The following is a 26,356-nucleotide window of genomic DNA, read 5'->3' as shown; positions in this document are numbered from 1 at the left end:
GGATTCAAAACATGAATGTAATGATATATTGTGCGGCCAACTACATTCAAAGGCCTGCATGATTATATCGTGTGCCATAGCTCTGATACCACTGTAGCATAAAAACTTATGCTGATGCACGAAAATGATAGCTGGTAAACTTGAATGTTAAAATACACAGAAGGCATTTAAAAATAATAATTTATTATTATATAAAAATGTATATGATGATTTGAATGTACAAGGAGGACCCTGATTTTATACCTCAGCAGGTGACCTTTCGTGAATGGGCATGTCTTTTAGACATGCCTTTTCACTTAATGTAATGACTAATTAACGTAATTAATTATTTAATTATTTAATATTTATATTCATTTTATTCAGCTAATTGTTATGAATTATATTCATAACAACACAAAATTACATGTGATGATGGTGGTGGTAGGTGAGATTCCTCCCACCTCCTCCAATGAACCATCTTTTGCCCAGGATCCATCTAATGCCATAATTCCCTGTATTGAATCGAACTCGAATTTGAACTTGAACTTGAAGTTGGTAACTATGGTTGAATGCAAAGATATTGTTTACTCCATAAGGCTCGTTGTTCTATCTTTGTGAGGAGTTTCCTCTTCTTAATTGTTAGGGTTTGAAATCTAATGAATTTTTGTGGATAATCATGTTTTGGCTTGCATTCCTTCATAATGGAGGTGCACATAAAATCACCTGCATTTAGTTGAATGGCCTCTAGAAGACTCTTATTTATATCCATTTTGACAAACTTATGTGGGAAAAATCAAAGTTGAAACTGATTGTTATGATAATAGGTTAGAGCTTGGGATGCTTGAGTAGGACTTCATTGACCGCATTCTCAGTACACAAAATTACATGTGATGATGGTGGTGGTAGGTGAGCTTCCTCCCACTCCTCCAATGAGCCATCTATTGCCCAGGATCCATCTAATCCCATCATTTCCCATATTGAATCAAACTCGAATTTGAACTTGAACTTGAACTTGGTAACTATGGTTGAATGCAAAGATATTGTTTACTCCATAAGGCTCGTTGTTCTATCATTGTGATGATTTTCCTCTTCTTAATTGTTAGGGTTTGAAATCTAATGAATTTTTGTGGATAATCCTGTTTTGGCTTGCTATCTTTTGGCGTTCCTTCATAATGGAGGTGCACATAAAATCACTTGCATTGAGTTGAATGCCATCTAGAAGACTCTTATTTATTTCCATTTTGACAAACTTTTGTGGGAAAAATCAAAGTTGAAACCAATTGTTATGATAATAGGTTACTCCTTGCCACGATGGATTTTGAATGTTGATCATCTCAGTAAAGTCCTACTCCAACAATGAAATAATGTTTCTATAAGAGTTATGAGTTGGTCATTTCAGTTGAGGAAAGAATCCAAGCAAGTTAGGGTTTTAAATCTATTGAATTTTTGCAGATAATCTTGTTTTGGCTTGCTATCTTTTGGTGTTCCTTCATAATGGCGGTGCACATAAAATCACATACATTGAGTTGAATGGCCTCTAGAAGACTCTTACTATTGAGTTGATTGGCCTCTAGAAGACTCACTCTTGTATCCATTTCGACAAACTTTTGTTGGAAAAATCAAAGTTGAAACCAATTTTTATGATAATAGGTTACTCCTCGTCACGATGGATTTTAAAGGTTGATCTCAGATAAAGTCTTACTCCAACCATGAAATAATTTTTCTAAGAAAAAGTTATGAGTTGGTCATTTTAGTTGAGGAATAAATCCAAGCAAATTTACCACAAAGATTTCTTTTCACTTTAAAAGAGGTTGCTACGGTATATTGGCCAATAAATTTAATTTACAACCAAAGTTGACTCATTAAATTATTCCCTAAATTATTCATTATATTTTAAAATCCCAAACCCTCTTTTTAATAAAAATGCAAATTACTAAGAATATTATTTTTAATATTTGCAATAAGAAATTGAGAATGTAATATTGTGTGGTGAATACTATCCTTGGCCCAAAAGTCGAGCCTATGAAAACGAAAGAGACGTCGGTCTTCCCTTTCTTTATAATCCTCTCACTGTTTGGATATTCCACGCTCGTCTTCTCTCTGTTATTCAAAATTTGGAAAATGACCAAAAAAAAAAAAAGATATTCCATGCTCGTCTTCTCTCTCTGTTATTTAACATTTGGAAAATGACCAAAAAAAATTAAAAAACTCAAAACTTGAACTATACGAAAATTCAAATTTCTCTCTAGCCACTATTTATCTGTTTTAGTTTTATTTTTTATTTATTTTTGTTAAAATAGAAATTGACAAAAATAAATTATTAAAATTATAAATTTAATTTATAAACTTTGAGTAACTTAAATATTTTTTTGGATATTCCACGCTTGTCTTCTCTCTGTTTCCGTAGCCTCTGAAAGTGTTGGAACGATGCTTTGTCATGCAAGCATATCGGCCATCTGTGGGCCAAATCAGGCGGTGGGCATCATGGTGTATCACGTCCAGAAAGGAATGTCATTAGCCATTGATCTACCTGATTCTGGACCCAATATATGGCATGGATTGGTGGCATTTGAATTATCAATACTGATGGTTGGAGGCATAGAAAAGAAGTGATGATGTGGGAGCTTTTTCAAATGGATGGTTTTGATGGTGATGGATTTTCTTGGAAGGAGATGGGGAGGATGTCTGAGTCTGTGTGTCGACAATTTTGGAGGGATTCGTGCTCCACGTGGTTTGAGTGCGTGGGAGTGGGAGACAAGATATGTTTCAGGGCTCATGGGAGTCTAAAGGTAGCTATCTACAGTGTCACCCACGGCTCATGGAGTTGGTTACCTAGCTGTCCTGATCCACATGACCAGGATCGCAAAAACCTACATCTGAGGAGCCTTGTCTTTCAACCCAACCTAGATAACTAGAATGTCTGATTCAAGGTGTTTTAATTGCAAGCTTTATTGTTAGTCTGAAAGAAAAAAAATGTAGCACAACAATGGATTGTGGCTGCAGAGCCTATTGTAAAAAGCTGCTTTGGATGTAGCAGCTATGCATAGAGCGAAAATACATCAAAGATCAGATAAAAGTTAATAATTTCAGTAGTCATTAAGTGCTGTAAATATATGAGTTTTGATAATAGATCCACCTGTATAGAATGCAATTTATTGGATTCAGTGCGGTATTTTTTTTTCTCAGTAAAAACTAATTCTATTAAGAGGAAGTATGGTACAGAAAGAAGTTACAGCCAATAAAGGCAAGAAAACAGGCAGCTGGAAAGGATAGACTATCCACCTCGGCCCCAAAGAGAGAACAAGAAGAGAGCCGTACTAAACAAGAAGAAGTAAGAAGAACATAGAAACAGGAACAGAACAAAGGATTCTATCCAGCGTGGGTAGAATCAACTATTCGACATTTTTTCCCTTTCTTTTTACCAACTTTGATCCAATCAAGATGAATCTGCTATGCTGGCATGATCTGCAGGCTAAGCTGGGCTGACGGAGGGGTTTCCTTGTCTAAATCTGAGGGAGAGGATTCATGAGTTCTTTTCTGTGAGTTTGATGGAACAGCAGAATCCTCAGGACCAGTCTTGGGCGATTCCTGTGCCATCTTTGCTTCCATATCTACCGCATCCCCTTCTTCTTCATCTGAGCTGGAATCCAAATCATCCATGGGAGGAGGATCATGAGGTTTCCAGCTTTTTTATTTCGGCTTAGGATTGGCTTTCTTCTTTTGGGTTGGCATCGTTGGACAAGAGCTCTGAAGGTGCCCTGTACTATGGAAATTTCAACAGCGGAAGGTTGTGTTCTCGTAGTCCAAGGACTGAGTCCAATGGAAGTCTCCAATTTTGAGGTTAATTTGATTAGGAAGACCTTTACTCATGTCTATTTCTGCACAGATTTTGGCGAAGGTGAATATGCCTTTTTCCCCTCTAGAGGTGTTTGTGGCTAGAAAGCGGCCTATAGAATCGCCTATTCCTTGGAGTACATCAAAGTGCCATAGATGCGCAGGGAGATTAGGAAGTATGACCCAGATGGGGAGCTTGGTAATTATGGCAGAAGAGGGGTCGAAATCTGGGAAGCAAGGGGTGAGGAATAAACCTACTGAGCCCCAAAACCATGGGCCTTTAGTTAATGCCTTTTGGTTGTGCAGTTGTATCGTAATTAATCCGTGAGAGGGAAATACAGCTATAAACCGAAGTCTCTTCTAATGGATGAATGATTTCTTGGACCAAATGTGTTCAATATTTATGTGCATGGAATTTTTAAGTGCGTTAAAAGCTCCTGTGTTGAGCTGTGTTAAAATCTCTATTATATTTCTTAATATTCTATTTTTAAACAATTTGCCCTGTAAGATGACCATAAGTATATATTGATGTATGGGATAAGTATAAGTATATATTAATGTATTTTCAATAAATAATTAAAGAATGAGATTATGTAGGCTTTTAATATTTGTAATAAGAAATTGTGAATATTTTTATCAATATAATTACTTAATTTAATAATCTATGTAATGTATCAAAGTCCTTGTAGTTTTGACACTCAATTTTTATAAAGGATGATGTTTTCTGGGTGACAATGGTGGATGTTGATTATTCATCTTTTTCTGTCCGAACTATTAAAAAATTATACAAACTGTCTAAACAAACACCCATACCACTTCCCAAACATGTTGTCATTCATGTATATCAAACGCAGTGTCAGATTTGAAATGCTGACCTTTTATTTTCAAATGATACAAACCGTCTAAACAAACAACCATACCACTTCCCAATTAACATGTTTTCATTCATGTATATCAAATGCGGACATGTTGTCATTCATGTATATCAAACGCAGTCTCACATTTGAAATGCTGACCTTTTATTTATTTATATAGATATGGAGGAGGCTACTCCGAATAAGGCCGCTACAACTTTGAAATGCTGACCTTTTATTTATTTATATAGATATGGAGGAGGCTGCTCCGAATAAGGCTGCCGCAACTTGCTGAGTTCCTGGATTCTGGCTGCTCAGTGCAACGATGGCCACTGCATTGAAATACCTAGAATGTGAATCTACAAATACCAAGTTTTGTTACTACATCTATAGTCTATCAAAACCTCGCTATTTATATGAGACATGCAAACGCTACTGGACCAAAAGAGGCACTTTGAGGAATGTTCCTATTGGTGAAAGTTACAGAAAAAACAAGAGAATCAAGAGATAATCTTTTAGTGCTCGAGATAGTGAATTGACATCCACGACTACTCATGGGAAAATCACAATAATAATAACATCACACATCCTGTCTACAGTGGCCAATTGTTCAAACCCCGGGCACCCTTATTTGACCAAATCCAGGCCGCTTGCTTTCATACGCTCTGGGCAGATTTGGTGGTTGTGGAAATTCACCACAGTAGTATAAGACACAGTAGTGTAACCCATGACCAATTAATACTCACCCAATAATTCCTCAGACAAATCGTCAACCAGAAGCTTCGGATTCGTTCCATCCACAAGCACAACTGCAAATACAGAGTAATTTTCGTCATGTACAGAGAAAACATTAAACTCCAGAAGAGAATGGTGTGAAACCAGAGCTCTCTCACTTTCACTGCATATGAGAGATGGTTTACCTCTTTCTGTTTACAGGCCATGCAGAGTGATTTGACCACAACCGCTGGAGTTACCCACTCGTCGAATCTATACAGTGCAGAAGAATGGGCAACGAACCAAGAGACAGGTGCAGTAGCAGCGCCTACACCGCCACCACTGGAAATGAAAGGGTTGAGAAAATTCCGAATTAGGGGAACAAGAAGATAGCCACCCCTGGGAAAACCATAGCTACGAAAGCGTTTACGATGGGAAAACTCCACAATGCATAAGAAAGCTAGGGGTAGCGTCCCTTCTCACCTTTTTACGGTTTATCAGGATACAGAGTGGCATGAGTCGTACGAACTTCCAGCTGAGTGTTTCCTGTAACCAACCTCCAGCGCAACAATTACCCCAGCCTATAATCCCTTCTCGCCTTTTTACCGTCTATCAAAATAAAGAGTGGCATCTCTCCAAATTTAGAGTGGCATGAGTCTTTATTGTAACGAACTTACAGTTGAGTGTTTCCTCTAACCAATCTCCAACGCAGCAGTTATTTCCGCCTATAATGATCCTATAACGATCCAATGGATGAAAATTCTGTAATCGTCTAATGCATCATATCAACGATTCAGGATAGTACACAGTGGCAGATAAGAAAGTTATTCCCAGAGGGAAACACCTTACGGCGTAATTAATAATATAATATTAAATATTATATTATAGTAAGAGTAATTGATCGCTATAGGGCTACTTTAACAAAATATTATATTGTAGTAAACAGAGTAATTGATTGCTATAGAGCTACTTTAACAGCAACTAGTGTAGTGTGTCAGAAACTGAAATAAATGGAATAACGAGGATGAGTGTACTATTGTATAATGATTAAGAAGTAGTCTACCTAGGCGGAGGAATTGTTTCCGTCGCCACTCAGAAAATTGTCCGGCTCCGGTCGTCGGCGATCCCTTGTCCGGCTCCGGCCGTCGGCGATCCCTCCGCCCTCCCCTAGCTCTGCCATCCTCTTCCTCCACTCTGCATTCACTCCGTGATTTTTCCACGCAGATCCGATCAGAGCTGGCAACCCTAAAAAATTTTGCTAACAGATTGCCGCCGCGGAGGAATAATGCCATTCAAAATGGAGGAATTTCCCGATCGCGGGTCGCTCACTCACCTTTCTCCTTGACTTGGGGCCTCCCGCTCTGCTTCTTTCCACCCAGGTACACTAGACTAGCACACCATACCCAAAAAAAATGTCATTTGTTATTGAAGTATCAGGTTTGTTCGGCTGTCTAAATTTCCTCAGTCATATCAACCGCCAATTTGGAGCCATTAAAACCCTTAATCATTTATAAAAGTTCAACAGTTTGAAAAATTGCAAATGTCAATTTTGGATTAGTTATGGATAAAGTGCATATTCGAGGGAATCATGGGTAACATAGCAGTGTTGAGGCAACGATATGGTCTGAACAAAAGTGCAAATGAAGTGGCTATTGTCATAGAAGCATATCGGACTCTCAGAGATCGGGGCCCCTACCCTGCAGATCAGGTCGTCAGAGATCTCTCTGGAAAGTTTGCCTTCGTTCTTTACGACTCCACCTCCCAAGCTTTCTTCACAGTAGTGGTATGCTTGTCATTGTTATCCCTTCATTTCCTTTTTTTGTTGGGGGGTTTTGAGATTTTTCATTGAAATATCTAAGATAAACCCTTAATTTTCTCTTTCTAACCTGCTACATGCACATTTCCCTTCATCCTTCCTGCTACATTTCCCTCTATAATAAGTAAAATTGAGGCTTCCCAATATTTTTCTTATCCATCTCTGGAATTTTAGTACTCTTTTCATCGGAATCATATTTCCTAGCCGCGCAATTGACAGGGGGGAAAATTTAAGGCCCTGCCTCTTCTATTTAATCCACAAGTTCACCATTTCACTAGCATAGACAGGTGGATCTGTTGACCTTGCAAACTCCTTCCCATCTCTTCTCTTTTTTGGAGTAGCTTTACATTCTTAGATGAGTTATGATGAGATCCTTTTGAAAGGAAGATTTAGCAAATTCAAATTACAAGCCTTGAGAAAAATATGTGCCATAACTTTAGCTTTCAAATTAACTTGTGTCTTAATGGAAATGTAGAGATTTTTCCAGTCAACTGGCGGCCTTTTGGCGAATTTTCCACACAGGTTTTAGGATCCATCCTAACTGGCAACGGTTTGATAACAACAACATATTTGCAGTATATATTAATCTAGTTTATGGATATAATGACTAGAACTCAGTGACTCTTCTAACGTGAATATACTCTGAAATGAAGTAGATAATAGATCCTTTTTAAAACTAGAAGTAGAAGTACATGCCTACTCTTTTAATATATATACTGCATCTTTTTCTTTTTTCTGTTGTAAGGCACTTGCTATCCTTTTGTGGTGTAAGACAGTTACTATTTTGGGAAATTTACAAGATAGGCCTGTCAAATTCATGACTTTCATTAAGGTCACGGATGAAAGAAGGTGTCCCATCATTACAAATTGCTATCCATACCCTAGCCATATAGCTACAAGCCCCAAAAGCTAAAACTAACCTGGCCTACCTTACTGATCATAGTTGAGAAACACAGTAGAGTTGGCCATCCAAGAGAAACCCTGTAATATAAAGAATATCTACATTGTTGCTCTTGTTAAAGCCATTGTTAAGATATAGGCTTCAATTATTATGACTTTACATAGAAAAGGATGATCGAATTTATTCTACTGAACTTGATGATATGGTAACATAGTGATTCAATTCAGCATACTGACTCAACTCAGATCTCAATCGTTTAACCTGATTTTCTACTTTAATGGACTCCTCTAAGTTTGGGGATCTGGTCTTGACTCTGGGTAGATCGTTTCTAAGTTTGGGGATCTGGTCTTGACTCTCGGGAGATCATTTTTGACTTGTAATTTTAATATATGGGACATGATATAGGAGTTTGGCTCGTGAAAATACCTCTTTGCTAAAAGCATTTAAAATTCTTACATGATGGTTGGTATTCCTTTGCAAATGTATGGAAAAATTTTCCCAAGTCCTGCAACACTCCTATTTTGCTTACAATATTTAAGCATGAATTATTTTGCAATGGATTTGTTCTCCTTTGTTTGGCTAGAGAGGTAAGGGGAAAATAGTTATTCAAAATCATGTGGCCAATGAGAACCTTTTTCCCAGAGAAGTCTGTTCATACATCAGATTTCCATAGACCCCAAAAATGCTGCACTGAGTATTTATTTGAATAAAATATTTCCTTAGAAATTGTGGATTTCCTGGCATTCTGACTCGGACACTATTTTTATTTCTAGGATGTCGATGGTTCAGTGCTTTTCTTTTGGGGCACTACAGCTGATGGTTGCCTTGTCCTATCTGATGATCCACATGTCCTCAAAGAGGGATGTCGAAAATATTTTGCTCCTTTTCCCCGAGGTAATATTTGACTACTAAATTAGACCTTATCTATTCTCTGACTGTTTCACACATCAAGCATAGTGATCTAATTTTTTTCTCTTATTTATACTGATGTTGCATTTGGCCCTGCAGGTTATTTTTTCTCTACGTCAGGTGGCTTGCAGATTTTTTAACATCCTCTGAATAAGCTGATGCCAATGCCTCATGTTGATAGTAAGGGGTAGATGTGTGGGGCGAACTTCAAAGTAGATGTGTTTGCCAAGAGGTAGACTAACATGCCTAGAGTGGGTAGTGAGGCCTATTAGGCCAAGGAACTTTGATATGAACCAGGCCAATTGGGCTAATGAATCCTGATAAGAACAATTGGATATTTAGAAATATCATTTTGTTTTTTATTTGATATGTATTATTTTCATAATCAATACTGATGAAGCTGAAAAGTGAGTCAGTTTTGCAATGTAAAGGTGATTTCAAAGGCTGTTACTGGCTTATACAAGTTTTCTATCTGCAAAGTTAGTTACTCCAACCTTTCTGATTAATATATATCGTTGACTATAACAACCCTTGAAACTAAGGTAAATAAGACACGGGTAGAAGCTGCTTGCTAAGAATAGCACATTTAATTGCTTAAATGGCTGCGAGAAAACTCTGAAAAGGAGCAACTTTATTTCAATAACATACCAAAAATCATAAAGAAATGATGTAAGTGGCTTTTGTAATAGTCCATTGCCATCTCCCTGGATGCGGGTGGGCAATGACGTTATGAGGGTTATGATCCGGTAGGCGGGTGCGTGGCAAGCCCACTGGTTTGCTTGCGGAAGGCATTTACTCACATACAGAACAATAAATTTGATGGGTCGTCACCCTATGCGGCATTTATGCTGGTGGGGAGGCCGAGACACCAAGAGCTTCAATACGAAGCCTCCGGCCCCTTCGTCCCTGTCCTCAGTTGAGAATTTAGATGCTTTGATTTGGAATTGTGGTGCTCTGCCGGTCTCCATGTCGAGGCAGCTTTTGCCTGTAGGTTCTCACTGTTCGTCGAAAGCTGAAGTGCACAGCCTTTGCACCACTGTTGGAAGGCGCTGCCCGCTGGCCTCCTACATTAGTTTTATCCCTGGTTACCATTACTCGCACAGCCCATTTTGTGCTCGGCACCTCCCTGCTCTGTTCGGATTTTGCCACCACCTTCCTCCGCTGGGACCCTTTGTCAATTCCGCCTCTCACGATTCTGTGTTGCAATTCCAAGGCTAAGGCATCATCTGAGATGCCGCAGGGGAGGCTCCAGGCGTCATCACTCCCCTTCCCCTTCCTCTCACTCATCCTCCTCTCGCAGTCCCAGTGAAAGTGCTCCCCATCGTCTTCGTTGCAGTGGTCAAGCTCGTCGCCTTCCTCCCTCCCTGCGGAATGATACCTTCGCCTCTCACCATTCCTTTGAACCTCGGCCTACTTTCACCACCTCTATTCGGAATCCTTCCACCGCTGTCTTCCATTACCATTGCAACTCCTCCCGCCCCTTGGTGATTGCGACGGTTACTGTTTCTTTCAAAGAGATACCCGAGGTGATTCCTGCTCCCGCGTCTTCTCTGCTCCCTATTAGCTCGCAGGCCTCTCCTTCTGTACCGCCTATTTCTCGGCCCGTAGAAAAAGGTCCCTCTCGCTTGGTAGGTGAAAGCAGCTCTGGCCCAATCCAGGCCAATGGGACGCCTGCAGGCGAGCGTGAAGCGGTGGATGCTACTCCTCAAAGGGTTCTAGATCCAAATCCTGATGACAAGGAAGGATGGTGGTGCAGAATTGAAGAGGAATCACCCTCGGGTGACTATGGACTCTAGCGCTACTGCTTTTTTTCTCACCATCATGTCTAGTCTTTTGAGCATTTTGCTGGTTTTGTCGCCTACGTATCTTAGCTTGTCTAAACTGATCTTTGTAGTTAAATTCATCCTAATCTGTGTACGAGTCGGTCTCCCCTGGTGGGCGGCTCAGATTTTTGGCTCACTGTTGTTAAGTCATGGCTGGTTTCCTATTGCGAGGCAGCTTTCAAAGGCTTCTCAGGCTGGTTTCCACATGCGGGGCTCAATTTTTGATATCTTGCTGACTGTATGGCAGCACTCTAATGCCTAGAACTCTTTGTACCATATGTTACATTAATAGACTTAAGCTTACTTAGAAAAAAAATATTCCATTACCATCTATTTGGTAGTCTTTTAAACATTCATTTTTTATTTTTTCTTAATATATGAAAATATGTGATATCATTTATTTGGGCTTTAATATATATATATATATATATATATATATATATATATATATATATATATATATATATATATATGAATGTTAAAAGCATCATCTGAAGAATTTTTAATGATTTTTTTTATTAATTATAATTTTTTTTTAATATATTTTAAGATGTGAAAATTTAATATAGCTAAAGCTGGTTAATTTAGTTTAGTTTTTCTTAGTTCATTTAAAATGATATATTATTTAAAGTTGTGTTTCCTGTATATTTAAAATGATACATTATTTTTAACATTTTATGTTTGTCAATTAGTTAAAAAAATTTGTAATTTGAGGAGTTTTTTATTATGGCAATAAGTTCTATTGTTGTCTACAACATTTCAAAAGTTTACCAAGTCTTACGCTTAATGGATTTGTGGGTTCGTAGTTGATTCACCAGAAATTTGACAGTAGCCAAAAAAGGTTGAGATATCCAAAACAAGAGATTACCAAGAAACCAAAAAACCATCAAGGTATACACACAACCTATAGCCATAAGAAATTAGAAAAGGTTGTTGGTGCATGGGTCCACCCCCCACGATGTATATTTATCCTCCTTGACGATAGTATTCATTTGATTGGCCCAACTGATTTGGGTTTGCATTAGCCATGTGGAGTTAAAATTCAATTCTCTCTCCCAGCATCCCCAATTTACAAGAAGATTGGCTTACCTTATTCCCAGTCCGACGAGAATGTAATGTGATCATATAGGGAAAGGTGGATAACAATATTTGAATCTGAGAAACCAATAGCTCAAAATCCCAACTCTTAACCACTTTTGACACAAGGGTACCCTAGATAAGTTTATGAGTTGTGGATATGGCCAGTTAGGAATCTCCATCCACTTGGATATTAGAAAAGTCTTATTTGCTTGCGCTCTGCAGACCTTGTTCTAGAGCAATAAAATCTACAATATTGTTGTTGGTGATTGAAAAGTTGCCAACATATATCCTTAGTATTTCCATGTCAGTCCTTGAATAATCCTCCATACTTGGTTGGGCTTGGATTTCCTTCGGCAACCCCGTCAAAGTTAAGATTGGAAAAACCAAGGGGCGGGGGAGTAGATCGAGGAAGGGGGTTTATCATCCTAGGAAATGGATTAATTGTATTTTATGTTCCATGCTTGTTTCAAGAGTTCCCACCCCCTTGCAACCAACACCACAATAGTTTGGCTCCCAAGGCTTTGTTAAGCATTTATGGATCCCTCAATCCAAGGCCCCCTACCAACTTTGGTTAACATACCTTCTCCAAAGCCACTATAGCCCACTTCCTAGTGTGCTTAGTGCCTTGCCACAAGAAATCTCAAAATTTGGTAGTGATAGCTTTATAAATCAACGTATGTGTTGGCAATGCTGAAATTTGGTATAGCGGTAAAGCTTGAAGAACATCTTTGATCAAGGTCACATGACCTTCCAAGTTCAAAGAGTGGAAGGTCTAGTTGCCAATTTGATTTGAGATCCTCTGAAGAATGTCTTGCCAACAAGAAGCACATAAAAAATTTTCTACCTGTGAGATACCTAGATATTGAGTTGGAAGACTACCTATCTGGTAATTTATTAATCATGTTAGATATATTTTCACTAGACATCTAGTATTGACAAAGATGTTAGAGTTATCCCCATTGATAATAGTACCAGAAGCCTCCATGAACTTTGATATGATGTAATTCAACACCTGCATTTCCTAAAGAGAAGGATCCACAAAAGGAATGATATCATCAACAAATTGCTAATGTTTTAATGACATATATTGATCTGATAATCACCCTATGAGTGATCTCAGTTAAATATTTATTAAATGAAGGTATTACAGACTCATGTGTTGGTGTGTGTCTATGTTATTTTAGGCCACAGATCGATTAGAATGCGAAATACATAGACACTAGGAAGATGGAACACAACAGAGAGATACAGTAAGCAAATACAAGAACACAATAATTAACAAGGAGTTCACCCTATTCTCCAGGGCTACGTCTCCGGTCTAGCTTTCAGTGGTGGCCTTCTTTTATTGTATCTTAAAGCAGAGAATTACAATGAAGGAGCTCGATATGAGTCTCCTGAAATAGAATTGCTTGGTAGGGTGGTTCTTGGATTTCCCAAGCCACTAGAGTGCACAGACTCTTTTCCTTACCAGCTCTAGGCCTCTCTGGTCTTTAATGGAAGGAGCCCAATGTGGTGCTCAGTCCCAACAGATCCTCTCAGGGATGGCTTGAATCTCTCAAGCTCTCTGGTGCTCGATGATGCCTTTGGTCAGCTCGGCCCTCTATCTTCTTTCTGCTTTTTGCTTCAGTCTTTTCTTTGTTTTATTTGTCTTCTTCCTTTTCTTCTCTTTTCTGTCTTTTGTCATCGGTGTCTTCTGCTTTGTTTGTTCATGGCTTTAAATCCATTCTCTCTCATGGCTGTACAATTCCCCTTCCACCTCCGTCGGATTGCCTGTTGCAACTTCGCTTTGAGTTCCCTGACTCAGCATCATCATCAGGCTCACAAGGAGTGGCCACTTTTCCTACTACAAACTGCACTAGCTTTTTCCTCATCGGTTCAATTCTTTGGTTACATCATGGAATAAGTCATCTGCCACCTTGGCGGTCAAATCGGACCTCAAATTTTTATAGATCGCGACTTAATCCCCTATCAATTCCGGTTTTCCCATCAGGCAGGATCTCAACTGTTAGATCTGGATCCCCCAATTCCAACGCCATTCACTCATTTCACGCGGTTGACTACCTCGACTGTTAGCGTGCGATGAGTGGCAGTTTTCTCTCTCCTCCACTTGCCACGCATTAGGCGCTGAGTGGAATCGCTCTGTTTTTGCCAAAACTGCTTACCGCCCAAGGGTGCCCTCAATAAATACTTCCAGTTTTGGAGCGCGGGTCCCGCCTTTGCATTTAGCCTCTTTCTCCACAGTTTTCCCAACTCTCATGCGACCGAGCACTCAGGGCCTCTCTTTCTCGAGGGGTTTTGCGCTAAGCGCTAATCGCACATCAAAAACTGCCTCCTTTTCCCAACCTGGGCTTCCCAGGGGCTAGTTTTCCTCCTGCGCATTCTCCATGGGCCTCGATCAGCGCGCTTTGACCGAGGTCCTCGTCGTTCCACGTTGGCTACCAAATTCCACTGTTTAGAGGTGTTTTTGATCGCTCTATGCTTTCTGAATTCGGAGTTTGTCCCGATCTGATACAATCATGGTGTTTTGATTATTCTTCATGGATCCAATTCGGATCACAGCCTTCCCACTGAAAAAGCTTTTGGACCACCAAAAGTTGGTTTTCAATCATTGACTAAGTGAGGGTACTGTTGTCTCAGTTGTCCAATCTCGATCTACTTTGCATTGCTTGACTTTGAACCTTTGAGTCTTACTCGGAGGTACTCAACATCTCCTCTGTGTGTCATCCTCACCTTCCTGTCCAGAACTGTGTCTTCCTGCAATTCATTAAGATATTCAGGTAGCAGGTCGTCAATAGAAGGAAATTGAGTCTGCTCTTTAGGATCCTCAACCATTGAAGGTTCAAACAACCTCAAGCAATCTGCATTTACGACTGAGTAGATGTGCATGTAAGCTGGTAGATCAAGGCAAAAAGTATTCTCACCAATCTTCTCAAGTATTTTGAAAGGTCCATACCTGATAGGCTTTAGCTTTTTACCTTCACCTTGCATCCTGTCCTTGCTGATATACATCCAGACCTGGTCACCAACTTGAAAACTATGCTCCATCCGATTCTTGTCATGCCTAACCTTGTATTTGGCTTGGCTCTTTTCCAGCTGTTCGTGTACTCCTGGTGGATCTCCTGGATTTGGTCAATGAACCTAGTTGCCTTGTCCACATCACTATGTCCATCAATTGTGGTATCTTTACCAAAGTCAAAATCCAAAGGAGACCTTGGTGTGAAACCAAATCAGGTCTCAAAAGGAGATCTCTGTGTAGAAGAATGTTTTGCTCTATTATAAGCATGTTGCACATAACACAAATGTTCATCCCAAAGCTTAGGATGTTTGCTGCAATATCCTCTTAGTAACCGGATCATTGTCCTGTTAACTACTTCTGTCTAGCCATCAGTTGGTGGATGAAAAGTTGTGCTTTTCTTTAGTTTGGTGTCCATCAGTTCCCACAGACTTGACCAAAACTACCCCATAAATCGGGTGTCTTGATTAGATACAATGGAAGTGGGTAATTCGAAATGAACCCATACATGTTCAAAGAACAATTTTGTAGTTTGTTCAGCTGTAATCTGTTTATTACAAGGTATCAAAATACACATTTTGCTAAACCTATCCACAACAACATATATATAATCATGACCTTTCCTAGATTTAGGCATTCCTCCAACAAAATCCATGGAAACACTTTCCCAAGGGTGAGAAGGTACTAGTAATGGAGTGTACAAGCCTAGTTTTATATTGTTGGGATTGCTTTTAGCACACATATTACACCTTCTTACATATCTAGAAATTGTCTCGTCCATTTTTTGTCAATAATAAAATCTTTGTAGTTGTGCAACTGTTTTACTTACCCCAAAGTGACCTGATATCAGAGAAGTGTGTGCTTCTCTAATTATCTTTACTCTCTCAGTTTGTGGAATGCAGAGTTTCCCACAATGATATAAGAGTCGGTCCTTTACATTATAATCCAATTCTTCTACTCTTTTGCCTTGACTCAAAGTTGCATATACATCTCTTAAGTCTATATCTTGAGCATATTGTTCAATGTAGCTTTCATGTAGCATAGAATTATGCTTAAGTATAGTAGATACATTTATAATGGGTCTAGATAACATGTCTACAACTTTATTGTGTATGCCCTTTTTATATCTGATGACTAAATGGAACTGTTGTAGAAAACCCATCCATTTGTAGTGTCTTGATTGCTACAACTTAGTTTGGGAGTGTAGATATTGAAGTGGTTGATGATCAGTATGTATTACTGTCTCTTTGCCCATTAAGTAATGTTTCCACTTTTTCACACTCTGAACTAATGCATACAATTTCTTATCATATGTAGGATAGTTAACTACTGCAGGATTAAAAGTCTCAGAATGATAACATATGGGTTTACCGTGCTTTGTCAACACTGCTCCCATGGCATAGTCACTGGCATCCATTTGGATATCAAATGGTCTTTGCAGATCAGGCAGTGCTAGTATAGGTGCTATACTAATCTTTTCTTTCAAGGTGTCGAAGGCTTTCTCATGTTTGCCTCCCCACTGAAACACCTTGTTCAACCCTGTTAAAGCATGTAAGAGAGCTGCAATTGAGGAAAAGTTAGAAATGAATTTCTTCCAATATTGTGCTGCTCCTAGGAAGTTTCTCACTTCTATAGCAGACTTGGGTTTAGGCCAGTTTACAGTGACTGCCACTTTAGAGGGATCTATTTTCAATTCACCACCCCCTAATATATGACCCAAATAATTTAGAGATGTTTTGCCAAATTCACATTTTGAGAGTTTAACATGAATTTTTTCTCTTTTCAAAACATCTAATGTCTGCTTAACATGCTTTAAGTGTTCTTCCCACATTTTATTAAAAATCAGAATGTCATCTAGATACACAATAACAAAATCATCAAGAAAAGGTCTGAGTACATCATTCATTAATCTCATGAAAGTAGACTAACAGAGCATTGTCTAAGCAAAACATGATTCATGTATATGCCTTATGTGTGACAGAAATGCCATTTGTCATATAACATCACGAGAAATTTATTCAGCCACTCTACATGAACGGTTCCTTCACACTACACTTGTTAAAGGTTGAACTTCATCAACAACATTTGGAACAAATTTTCTATTACAATTGGGGGATAGGGTAGACTCTGAAGCTATCTTTGGGTTGAAGTAATAGCACTCCACCACTCTCCTACCAATATTATGGGCAGTTTTGTGTTGTGCCTTGTGGATCATCTTTGGGTTTGATGTGATAACATCTTCCTTAGTTCTGATACTAACATTGCAAGCGGTTTATGTGTAATGCCTTGTAGAGCATCTTTGAAATTGGCTCTGGCTTTGGCTTTTGCATTGCAAGCAATTACTGTTGTAATGCCTTATAGAGCATCTTTGAAATTGGCTTTGGCTTTTGGTTGTCATCTATGTGATGTTGCAAGCCATTTTCAAACTCATGTAAATTTTGATGTTGCAGTGTATGCTGATGGAAATGTTATGAAAATGCTTGTGGGGAATAAGTCTGATTTAGCTCATATAAGGGAAGTTCCTATGGAAGATGGGAAGAAGCTTGCCGAATCAGAGGGGTTGTTCTTCATTGAGACCTCGGCTATGGATAATACAAATGTATTGTCTGCGTTCCAAATTGTGGTCAAGGAGATTTACACTAATGTGAGTAAGAAAATGTTGAATTCAGATTCCTATAAGTCTCAATTGTTCAAGATTTGAGGTGGCTATGAATGTTGTGTGTGTAGGAGTAGTCTACCTAGGCGGAGGAATTGCCCGGTTTCCATCGCTGCCCGGAAAATTCTCTGGCTCTGGCCGCCGGCAATCCCTCCACCCTCTGCCACCCTCCCCTAGCTTCGCCACCCTCTTTCTCCACCACAACTATTATATTTTTACCACTGAGTTTAAAAGTACCCAGATATTGTTCTATTCATTACATTGTTTGTTCATGAACTCAATATTTTAAGAAAGAACATGTTCATAATATATATGGGTTAACATATATGGGTTTTTATTGTAATCATCTATAAATATTTATAATAAGTGTTATAATATTTATTTAGAAATATGTTTTTAGATCTATCATATCAACGTTTTAATTGTTTATCTATTTCAAATCAACTAATCATATTGGTTCAATTATTTATCGAGAAGATGAGCTGGTTTCTAACTAGGAGGCAATTAAAACATTGATGTGATGGATTAGGTAAACGTATTTACTCACATAAAACTCCATTTATAATATTTATGTAAAAAATTATAATATTTATTAGCTATTAGAGAGAGTTATCTAGGTCTTCTAATATGTTTGTTATAATTCAATTCATTGTTTTATTGAGTTTACTTTAATTCATTATTTAATAATTGGATTTGGGTTAAAGTTGGATATACGAAATTGTATGCGTATGTATAATATAGTTTGAGTGGGCCTAATGGTTAAAAGCATGTGTTTCCTCCTAAAAGATCATAGGGTCAAAAAGACAGGGGTTAGGGTATGTATGCATTGGTAGACTTAGCAGTCAGAACAAGAAAAATAGAGTATGTATGTCTTCATAAACATGGCAGTCAAATCATTCTAACCCCATAATAAAAAATAATTTCCCCACAAATAAAAATAAATAAACAAAATATAAAAATAATTGATATTATATTATTATCAACTATTAAGGGTTTATGAGAATACTCCCATGATCACAGGGAAATCATGTTTGTCCCCCACATCTTTATCCAGCGGGTTCCAATTAATTTTTTTTTTAATTGAGAGGTTTAAATTAACATCTTACTCTGTTTTGCAATTTGAATATTGTCATCCCTGGCATCTTTATCCTGTAGGTTCCAATTATTATTATTATTTTTATAAATTTAGAGGTTTAAATTAACATCCTACTCTGTTTTGCGAAACAGCTATAATTGCAATAACGGGAATCGAACTTGAGTACATAAACCCTGATTGGACACCCAAAACGCATTTTCGATCTAAGTGGACTGGTTATTGGGCATGACTAGAAATCATGTGAGCTAATTTAAAACCTGCAGGTTAATATGACTGAGGAAATTTAAACAGCTGAATAAACCTGATACTTCAATAACAAATGACATTTTTTTGGGTATGGTGTGTTAGTCCAGTGTACTTGGGTGGCGAGCAGCAGAGCGGAGGAATTGCAGAGCGGGAGGCGCCGAGTCGAGGAGGAAAGTGAGTGAGGAGCCTGCGATCGGGAAATTCCACCATTTCAAATTGGCAATGGAATTATTCCTCCGCGGCAACGATCTGTTAGCAAAATATCAAGATTGCCAGCTTCGATCTAATCTACATGGAAAAATCAGGAAGTGAACGCGGAGCAGAGGAATTTATCGGGGGCACCCTTGGGCGGTAAGCAGTTTTGGCGAAAACAGAGCGATTCCACTCAGCGCCTGACGCGTGGCAAGTGGAGGAGAGAGAAAACCACCGCTCATCGCGTGCTAACGGTCGAGCAAATCAACCGTGTGAAATGAGTGAATGGCGTCAGAACTGGGGGATCTAGATCTAATGGTTGAGATTGTGACCGATGGGAAAACCGGAATTGACAAGGGATTAAGCCGCAATCTATAAGAATTTGAGGTCTGATTTGACCGCCAAGGTCACAGATGACTCATTCCATGATGTAACTGAAGAATTGAACCGACGAGGAAAAAGCTAGCACAGTTTGCAGAAGGACAAGTGGCCACTCCCTGTGAGCCTGATGATGACGCCGAGACAGGGAACTCCAAGCGAAGCTACAACAGGCGATCCAACGGAGGTAGAAGGGGAATTGTACAGCCATGAGAGTGAGTGGCTTTAAAGCCATGAACAGACAAAGTGGAAGACACCGACGAAAAAACATGGAGAAGAGAAGAAAAGGAAGAAGAAATAGAAAACAAAGAAAAGACTGAAGCAAAAAGCAGAAAGAAGACAGATGGCCGAGCTAACTAAAGGCAGCGTCGAGCACCAGAGAGTTTGAGAGATTCAAGCCATCCTTGAGAGGATCTATTAAGACTGAGCACCGCATTGGGCTCCTTCCATTAAAGACCAGAGAGGTCAAGAGTTGGTAAGGAAAAGAGTCTATGCACTCTAGTGGCTTGGGGAATCCAAGAACCACCTTGCCAAGAAATTCTGTTTTAGGAGACTCATAGCAAGCTCCTTCATTGTAATTCTCTGCTTTAAGACACAATAAAAGAAAGCCACCATTGAAAGCTAGATCGGAGACGTAGCCCTGGAGGATAAGGTGAACTCCTTGTTAATTATTGTGTTCTTGTATTTGCTCACTGTATCTCTTTACTGTTTTCCATCTTCCCAGTGTCTGTGTATTTCACAATCTGATCAATCCATTGCCTAAAATAACATAGACACACACCGGCACATGAGTCTGTAATACCTTCATTTAATAAATCTTTAACTGAAATCACTCATAGGGTGATTATCAGATCAATATATTTCAATAAAACATTAGCAATTTGTTAATGATATCATTTCTTTTGTGGAACCTTCTCTTTAGGAAATGCAGGTGTTGAATTACATCATATCAAAGTTCATGGAGGATTCTGGTACTATTATCAATGGGGATAACTCTAACATCTTTGTCAATACTAGATGTCTCGTGCAAATATATCTAACATGATTAATAAATTACTAGATAGGTAGTCTTCCAGCCCAATATCTAGGTATCTCACAGGTAGAAAAATTTTTATGTGCTTCTTGTTGGCAAGACATTCTTGAGAGGATCTCAAATCAAATTGGCAACTAGACCTTCCACTCTTTGAACTTGGAATGTCATGTGACCTTGATCAAAGATGTTCTTCAAGCTTTACCGCTATACCAAATTTCAGCATTGGCAACACATACGCTGATTTATAAAGCTATCACTACCAAATTTTGAAATTTCTTGTGGCAAGGCACTAAGCACACTAGGAAATGGGCTATAGTGGCTTGGAAGAAGGTATGTTAACCAAAGTTGGTAGGGGGTCTTGGATTGAGGGATCCATAAATGCTTAACAAAGCCTTGGGAGCCAAACTATTGTGGTGTTGGTTGCAAGGGGGTGGGAACTCTTGAAACAAGCATGGAACATAAAATAAAATTAATTCATTTCCTAGGATGATAAACTCCCCTCCTTGATTTACTCCCTCGCCCCTTGGTTTTTTCCAATCTTAAATTTGACGGGGTTGCCGAAGGAAATCCAAGACCAACCAAGTATGGAGGATTATTCACAGACTGGCATAGAAATACTAAGGATATATGTTGGCAACTTTGGAATCACCAACAACAATGTTGTAGAGTTTATTGCTCTAGAACAAGGTCTGCAGAGCGCAAGCAAATAAGGCTTTTCTAATATCCAAGTGAATGGAGATTCCCAACTGGCCATATCCACAACTCAGAAACTTATCTAGGGTACCCTTGTGTCAAAAGTGGTTAAGAGTTGGGATTTTGAGCTATTGGTTTCTGGGATTCAAATATTGTTATCCACCTTTCCCTATGTGATCACATTACATTCTCGTTGGACTGGGAATAAGGTAAGCCAATCTTCTTGTAAATTGGGGATGCTAGGAGAGAGAATTGACTTTTAACTCCACATGGCCAATGCACACCCAAATCAGTTGGGCCAATCAAATGAATACTATTGTCAAGGAGGATAAATATACCCCGTGGGGGGTGGAGCCGTGCACCGACAACCTTTTCTAATTTCTTATCACTATAGGTTGTGTGTATATCTTGATGGTTTTTTGGTTTCTTGGTAATCTCTTGTTTTGGACATCTCAGCCTTTTTTGGCTACTGCCAAATTTCTAGTGAATCAACTACGAACCCACAAATCCATTAAGTGTAAGACTTGGTAAACTTTTGAAATGTTGTAGACAACAATAAAACTTATTGCCATAATAAAAGACTCCTCAAATTACAAATTTTTTAACTAATTGACAAACATAAAATGTTAAAAATAATGTATCATTTTAAATATAAAGGAAACACAACTTTAAATAATATATCATTTTGAATGAACTAAGAAAAACTAAACTAAATTAACCAACTTTAGCTATATTAAATTTTCACATTTTAAAATATATTAAAAAATAATTTATAATTAATAAAAAAAATCATTAAAAATTCTTCAAATAATGCTTTTAACATTCATATATATATTTAAAGCCCAAATAAATGATAACACATATATTTCATATATTAAAAAAAATTTTGAATGTTTAAAAGACTACCAAATAGATTGTAATGGACTATTACAAAATCCACTTACAACATTTCTTTATGATGTTTGGTATGTTATTGAAATAAAGCTACTCCATTTCAGAGTTTTCTCATAGCCATTTAAGCAATTGAATGTGCTATTCTTAGCAAGCAGCTTCTACCAGTGTCTTATTAGTCCCTGCCATCTGGCAATGGCCAGGGACTATAGCAATCGAAAATTGTGAGATAGCATTAGTTCTAGCTGGTCATTTTCATGGATAACCTAAATTTATTCGAACTCTTTAAGGATCACAGTGTAGTTTTATAAGGCAATCGGTTTAATCATCTTATTTAGCCTCTTCCCGAGGCGGGGAGGCTAAAATCATATCATATATTAGTATGTTCCTTTCGCATTTTTGAGAATTTTTGAGGGAGGTAAACTAATTCTAATATTAGTTTAAGGCATTAAATGTTATGAATATGCAACAATACATGTAACTATATTATCTACCACTGCACCGCCACTGCATGTACGCCTGCCTGCATTTCGTTTACATCTACCACTTCGTTTACATCTAAACATGTGTCATACATTCGTCGATATGCCACCGCCTGTTTACTATGCCACCGCCTGTTTTCTAAGATCATCATAGATTATCAATGCGTGCATTCCATTATCGCGGAAATATTCTCCCATAAACTAGAGATAACGGGAAGGCAGAGTAATTAATTTTATTACAGAAGCCAGGACGCTTTGCTAGGACTTACGCCGGGCACCGAACTGGACGAACGTATCGCTTAACTTTTTCGGGCACCAAACGACTTCTATCTACTTATGCTTCGCACGAATGTGATTGGAATCTGATGCTGCTTATGGACGGGTTGAGTTGCATCCTGAGGTCTTGCTTGGGTTGCTTGGGTCTATCCAAGCAAATGAAAACGGATTAGGAAATAATGGTGGTCACACTGCCATTTCCCAGATGTCCATTCCCTTACTAATGAGATAGAAAGACTACAGGTACAAAATCAGGTTTTTTGCGTTCAGTCAATCTACGTAGAGTGGATGAGACAGAGCATCTTTCTACTTATTCATGAAATCCCACAGCCCCGCCTTTGTCGAAACCATATCCTCTAGTATGGAAGTGGAAGTTAGCGCATAATGGTTGTACTCCTGTTCTTTTATGATTGTTCCTGCATAAGCCCCTAACGAGAGAGGGGCGAGCCTCTTCCAACCATTTCTTGAGCTTTGGCAATCGGCGGTCTGAGACGTGAAACTTGACTTCTATGAGTGAAACTCTTTAAGGCAAATGATACAGTATAAGCATATCCACAGATACCACCCGCTGCCGCCCTACCTTCGCTAAACCTTCAGGTATATCTCCCGCATTATTATTCTTTTATCTCCTTTCATATCCTCTCAGCAAGCCCGTATCTCATCCGCTAGACGGCTTAGTAGAAGTAGTAAGTAGCTGTGAAAGAAAGAAGTTTTAAATTTTAATATTTAATAAAATTGGGATCTACATTTAATTCCTACAACATTTAAATGAGTTTTCTTTTAGATTTACTTACCTATAGTTTCGCAGCTACATAATCGATCAATATGAATAAAAGGCAGTCAATTACTTTGAGTTAATATTGGAATAGTCTGTTGTACACCAACCAGTACATAACCCAAATTGATACTATCCTATGTATGTTGTAATGGATATATACAATAAAATTTGTTAATGGAATTTATATTATTAAAATAATGGATATATACAGTAACTAGATATAAAACTGAGGAACTAGAACTTCATTATACCATTGTAGTGTTTCGATACACATGCATGAAGTGCGCTTACCTGTAAACATGCCCTAAAGCACTGATACCAGCTCCACCTTCAACCTTTTCTTTATTGCTTGATCCACAACTGGCCCATAATTGCCTAACTCGGTAACAACCCTCCCTCTCGCCCAACTCATTCTCAATCTTGCTAACAACCCTCCCTCTCGCCCGGCTCATTCTCAATCACTCGACCCACTTACTCTGTCGTTGTGATTTCTGATAACATGAAAATCCCCAGTAATCATCAATGGATTTCTCCTCACCATAGAGGCCTGAGATATAATGTCATTCCAGAGCGATTCCCTCTTAACTGAGCTATTCTCCCCATACACAATCGAGACCCAACAACTCCAATTATAAGCAATGGCTCTCACCTGACAATGCATGATCTGGTCGCTTTGATTCAGAACTATTACATCAACATGCTTTCTTTCCTCAAGGGTTACCGCCCTCCCCTTCTGGAACCCTCTGTTGCAGCTCTTGCTCTCTTCTAGGTTGAGGAAGCAGGGAAGACAATAACACGTAATTGCGGTTACTCTGGCCTAGTGGGAAATGCATGCACTGCTACTGACACGTCAAATGCATGCAAACTCCTACTTGGTTTTTTTTTAACTTTATTAACACACTCCTCGACATACATAAAAATCTTTGATACTTTACATATATTTGCCACTATGCAAAGTTTTGTAGAGTATATTAAAAAATAATGTCAATAAAGAAAGGGTTGTGTTTAAATGATAACTAAAAATATTATATATGATAGGAATAAATATAAATTATAAATAATCTTTAATAAAATAAAATGCTTTTAATAAAAAAATTTAACGTTTCTTATTTGGTTTAAGACGAATTTCTCTTGCTTTTCTAACTATCTGAAAACTTTAATCTCCATTTTTTGGCAGATCTTTGTATGGACTCTGCGAGCAAATACAAAGTAAGATAGAGACAATGCGTGTAGATTTCATTTAATTTTTCATTTGGCTTTCATGACATGGCGGACAAATAAAATTTCCACTAAAATTTAGCTTGAGAAGCCTAAAAAAGAAAGCTAACAAATTTAAGTATGCGGCCAATTCTATTGTTTTGGTAACAGCTAATTTCTTGGAAGTGAAGATTGAATGCTTTGGTTCTTTAGCTTTTCCTAAATTTGGCCGAGCTAAACTCAAGTGCTTTTTAAATATAGTATGACTTTATCCTAGATTCTGCAACTAAGTGTTTTCTACTCCCTCAGGACAGTGCTTTTCAAATATTACTAACATTTCTTAGACTCGGCAAAACTAAGTGTTTTCTACTTTCTTATATCAGTATTCTCCCCAAAGAAAGTACAGTAAGATCTCTCATTGGTTGTCTTAACAAGGGCGCGCGCCTGCATTACTTTCTGTTCCTCTCGTCCTTCTGTAAATTCCTCCTGACTATTTTATGCGTTTTGTACTTTGTCCCTTTAACATAGAGATTGCTTTGAGTGGACATTCTCCGTACTATCTTCTAAGCCGTTCATCTACAATGGTGGCCAAAGTTGCAAACCGACTATTGATGGATCGCAATACACCACCCTGGTTTACCCCGCCACATCTCAACAATACTTGTTGCTTCCTCCGAATAGAGTTGTTGAGCATCTCTATTAAAAACTTTCGAAACAGTGGAAACTCAGTACACTTGGTAATCCTATTCAAATGTTTAACTTTTATCAATTTGTGCCCAACCTATATCAATACTAGGAACTTAAGGCTGATTCCAGCCCTTACTTCGTTAAGGTAGGATGAAGAGTGGTACGCAACAAGAAAACAGGTTGTTCATCGCAAGTTGGTTGTAGCAGAGATGAGCCTCTTTATCTCTTTTATGATATGTTTTTAAACGAAAATCAGTTGAAACAAAGCTTTCTGAGGTATTTTGTGAAAGTAACTCGTCTTTTGTTGGATACTTTAGCTAACACAGTTTTATTCACTGCATGCTATGAAGTGTATATATCTTATTCCTTAATGTTCAAAGTTATTTTACTTTCATGATATTAAGCAAATCTAGCTAAAAACCTATTCTTATGTGCATTTAGACTGTTAAGTAAAGCACGTCATATGTTCTTTCCTTCATAAGCCTCACCCAACAAAAGGCAGGGACTAGCTGCGATGCAGCCTCCCTTGTTTACCTTAGTTTCAAGGGTTGTTATAGTCAACGATATATATTAATCAGAAAGGTTGGAGTAACTAACTTTGTAGATAGCAAACTTGTGTGAGCCAATAATAGCCTTTGAAATCACCTTTACATTGCAAAACTGACTCACTTTTCAGCTTCATCAATATTGATTATGAAAATAATACATATCAAATAAAAAACAAAATGATATTTCTAGATATCAAATTGTTCTTATCGGGATTCATTAGCCCAATTGGCCTGGTTCATATCAAAATTACTTGGCCCAATTGGCCTCACTACCCACTCT

The 26,356-nt window shown here is 38.3% G+C and overlaps 1 protein-coding gene across 1 annotated transcript; it reads left to right on the top strand.

Moving 5' to 3' along the window:
* The first annotated feature begins 6,793 nt into the window (after window positions 1–6,793).
* Window positions 6,794–9,147, top strand: LOC149177664 (stem-specific protein TSJT1-like). The gene is made up of 4 exons (XM_089421832.1): window positions 6,794–6,811; window positions 6,940–7,164; window positions 8,872–8,992; window positions 9,107–9,147. The coding sequence occupies exons 1-4, from the start codon at window positions 6,794–6,796 to the stop codon at window positions 9,145–9,147; spliced, it is 405 nt and encodes a 134-aa protein (XP_089277958.1).
* The last annotated feature ends 17,209 nt before the right edge of the window (window positions 9,148–26,356 follow it).

This window comes from Pinus tabuliformis, chromosome 4_1 (assembly GCF_031772625.1).
Source record: "Pinus tabuliformis cultivar Carrire ecotype Pingquan chromosome 4_1, CPIR1, whole genome shotgun sequence".
NCBI lineage: Eukaryota > Viridiplantae > Streptophyta > Pinopsida > Pinales > Pinaceae > Pinus > Pinus tabuliformis.
This window is presented reverse-complemented; position numbering and strand designations above follow the sequence as displayed.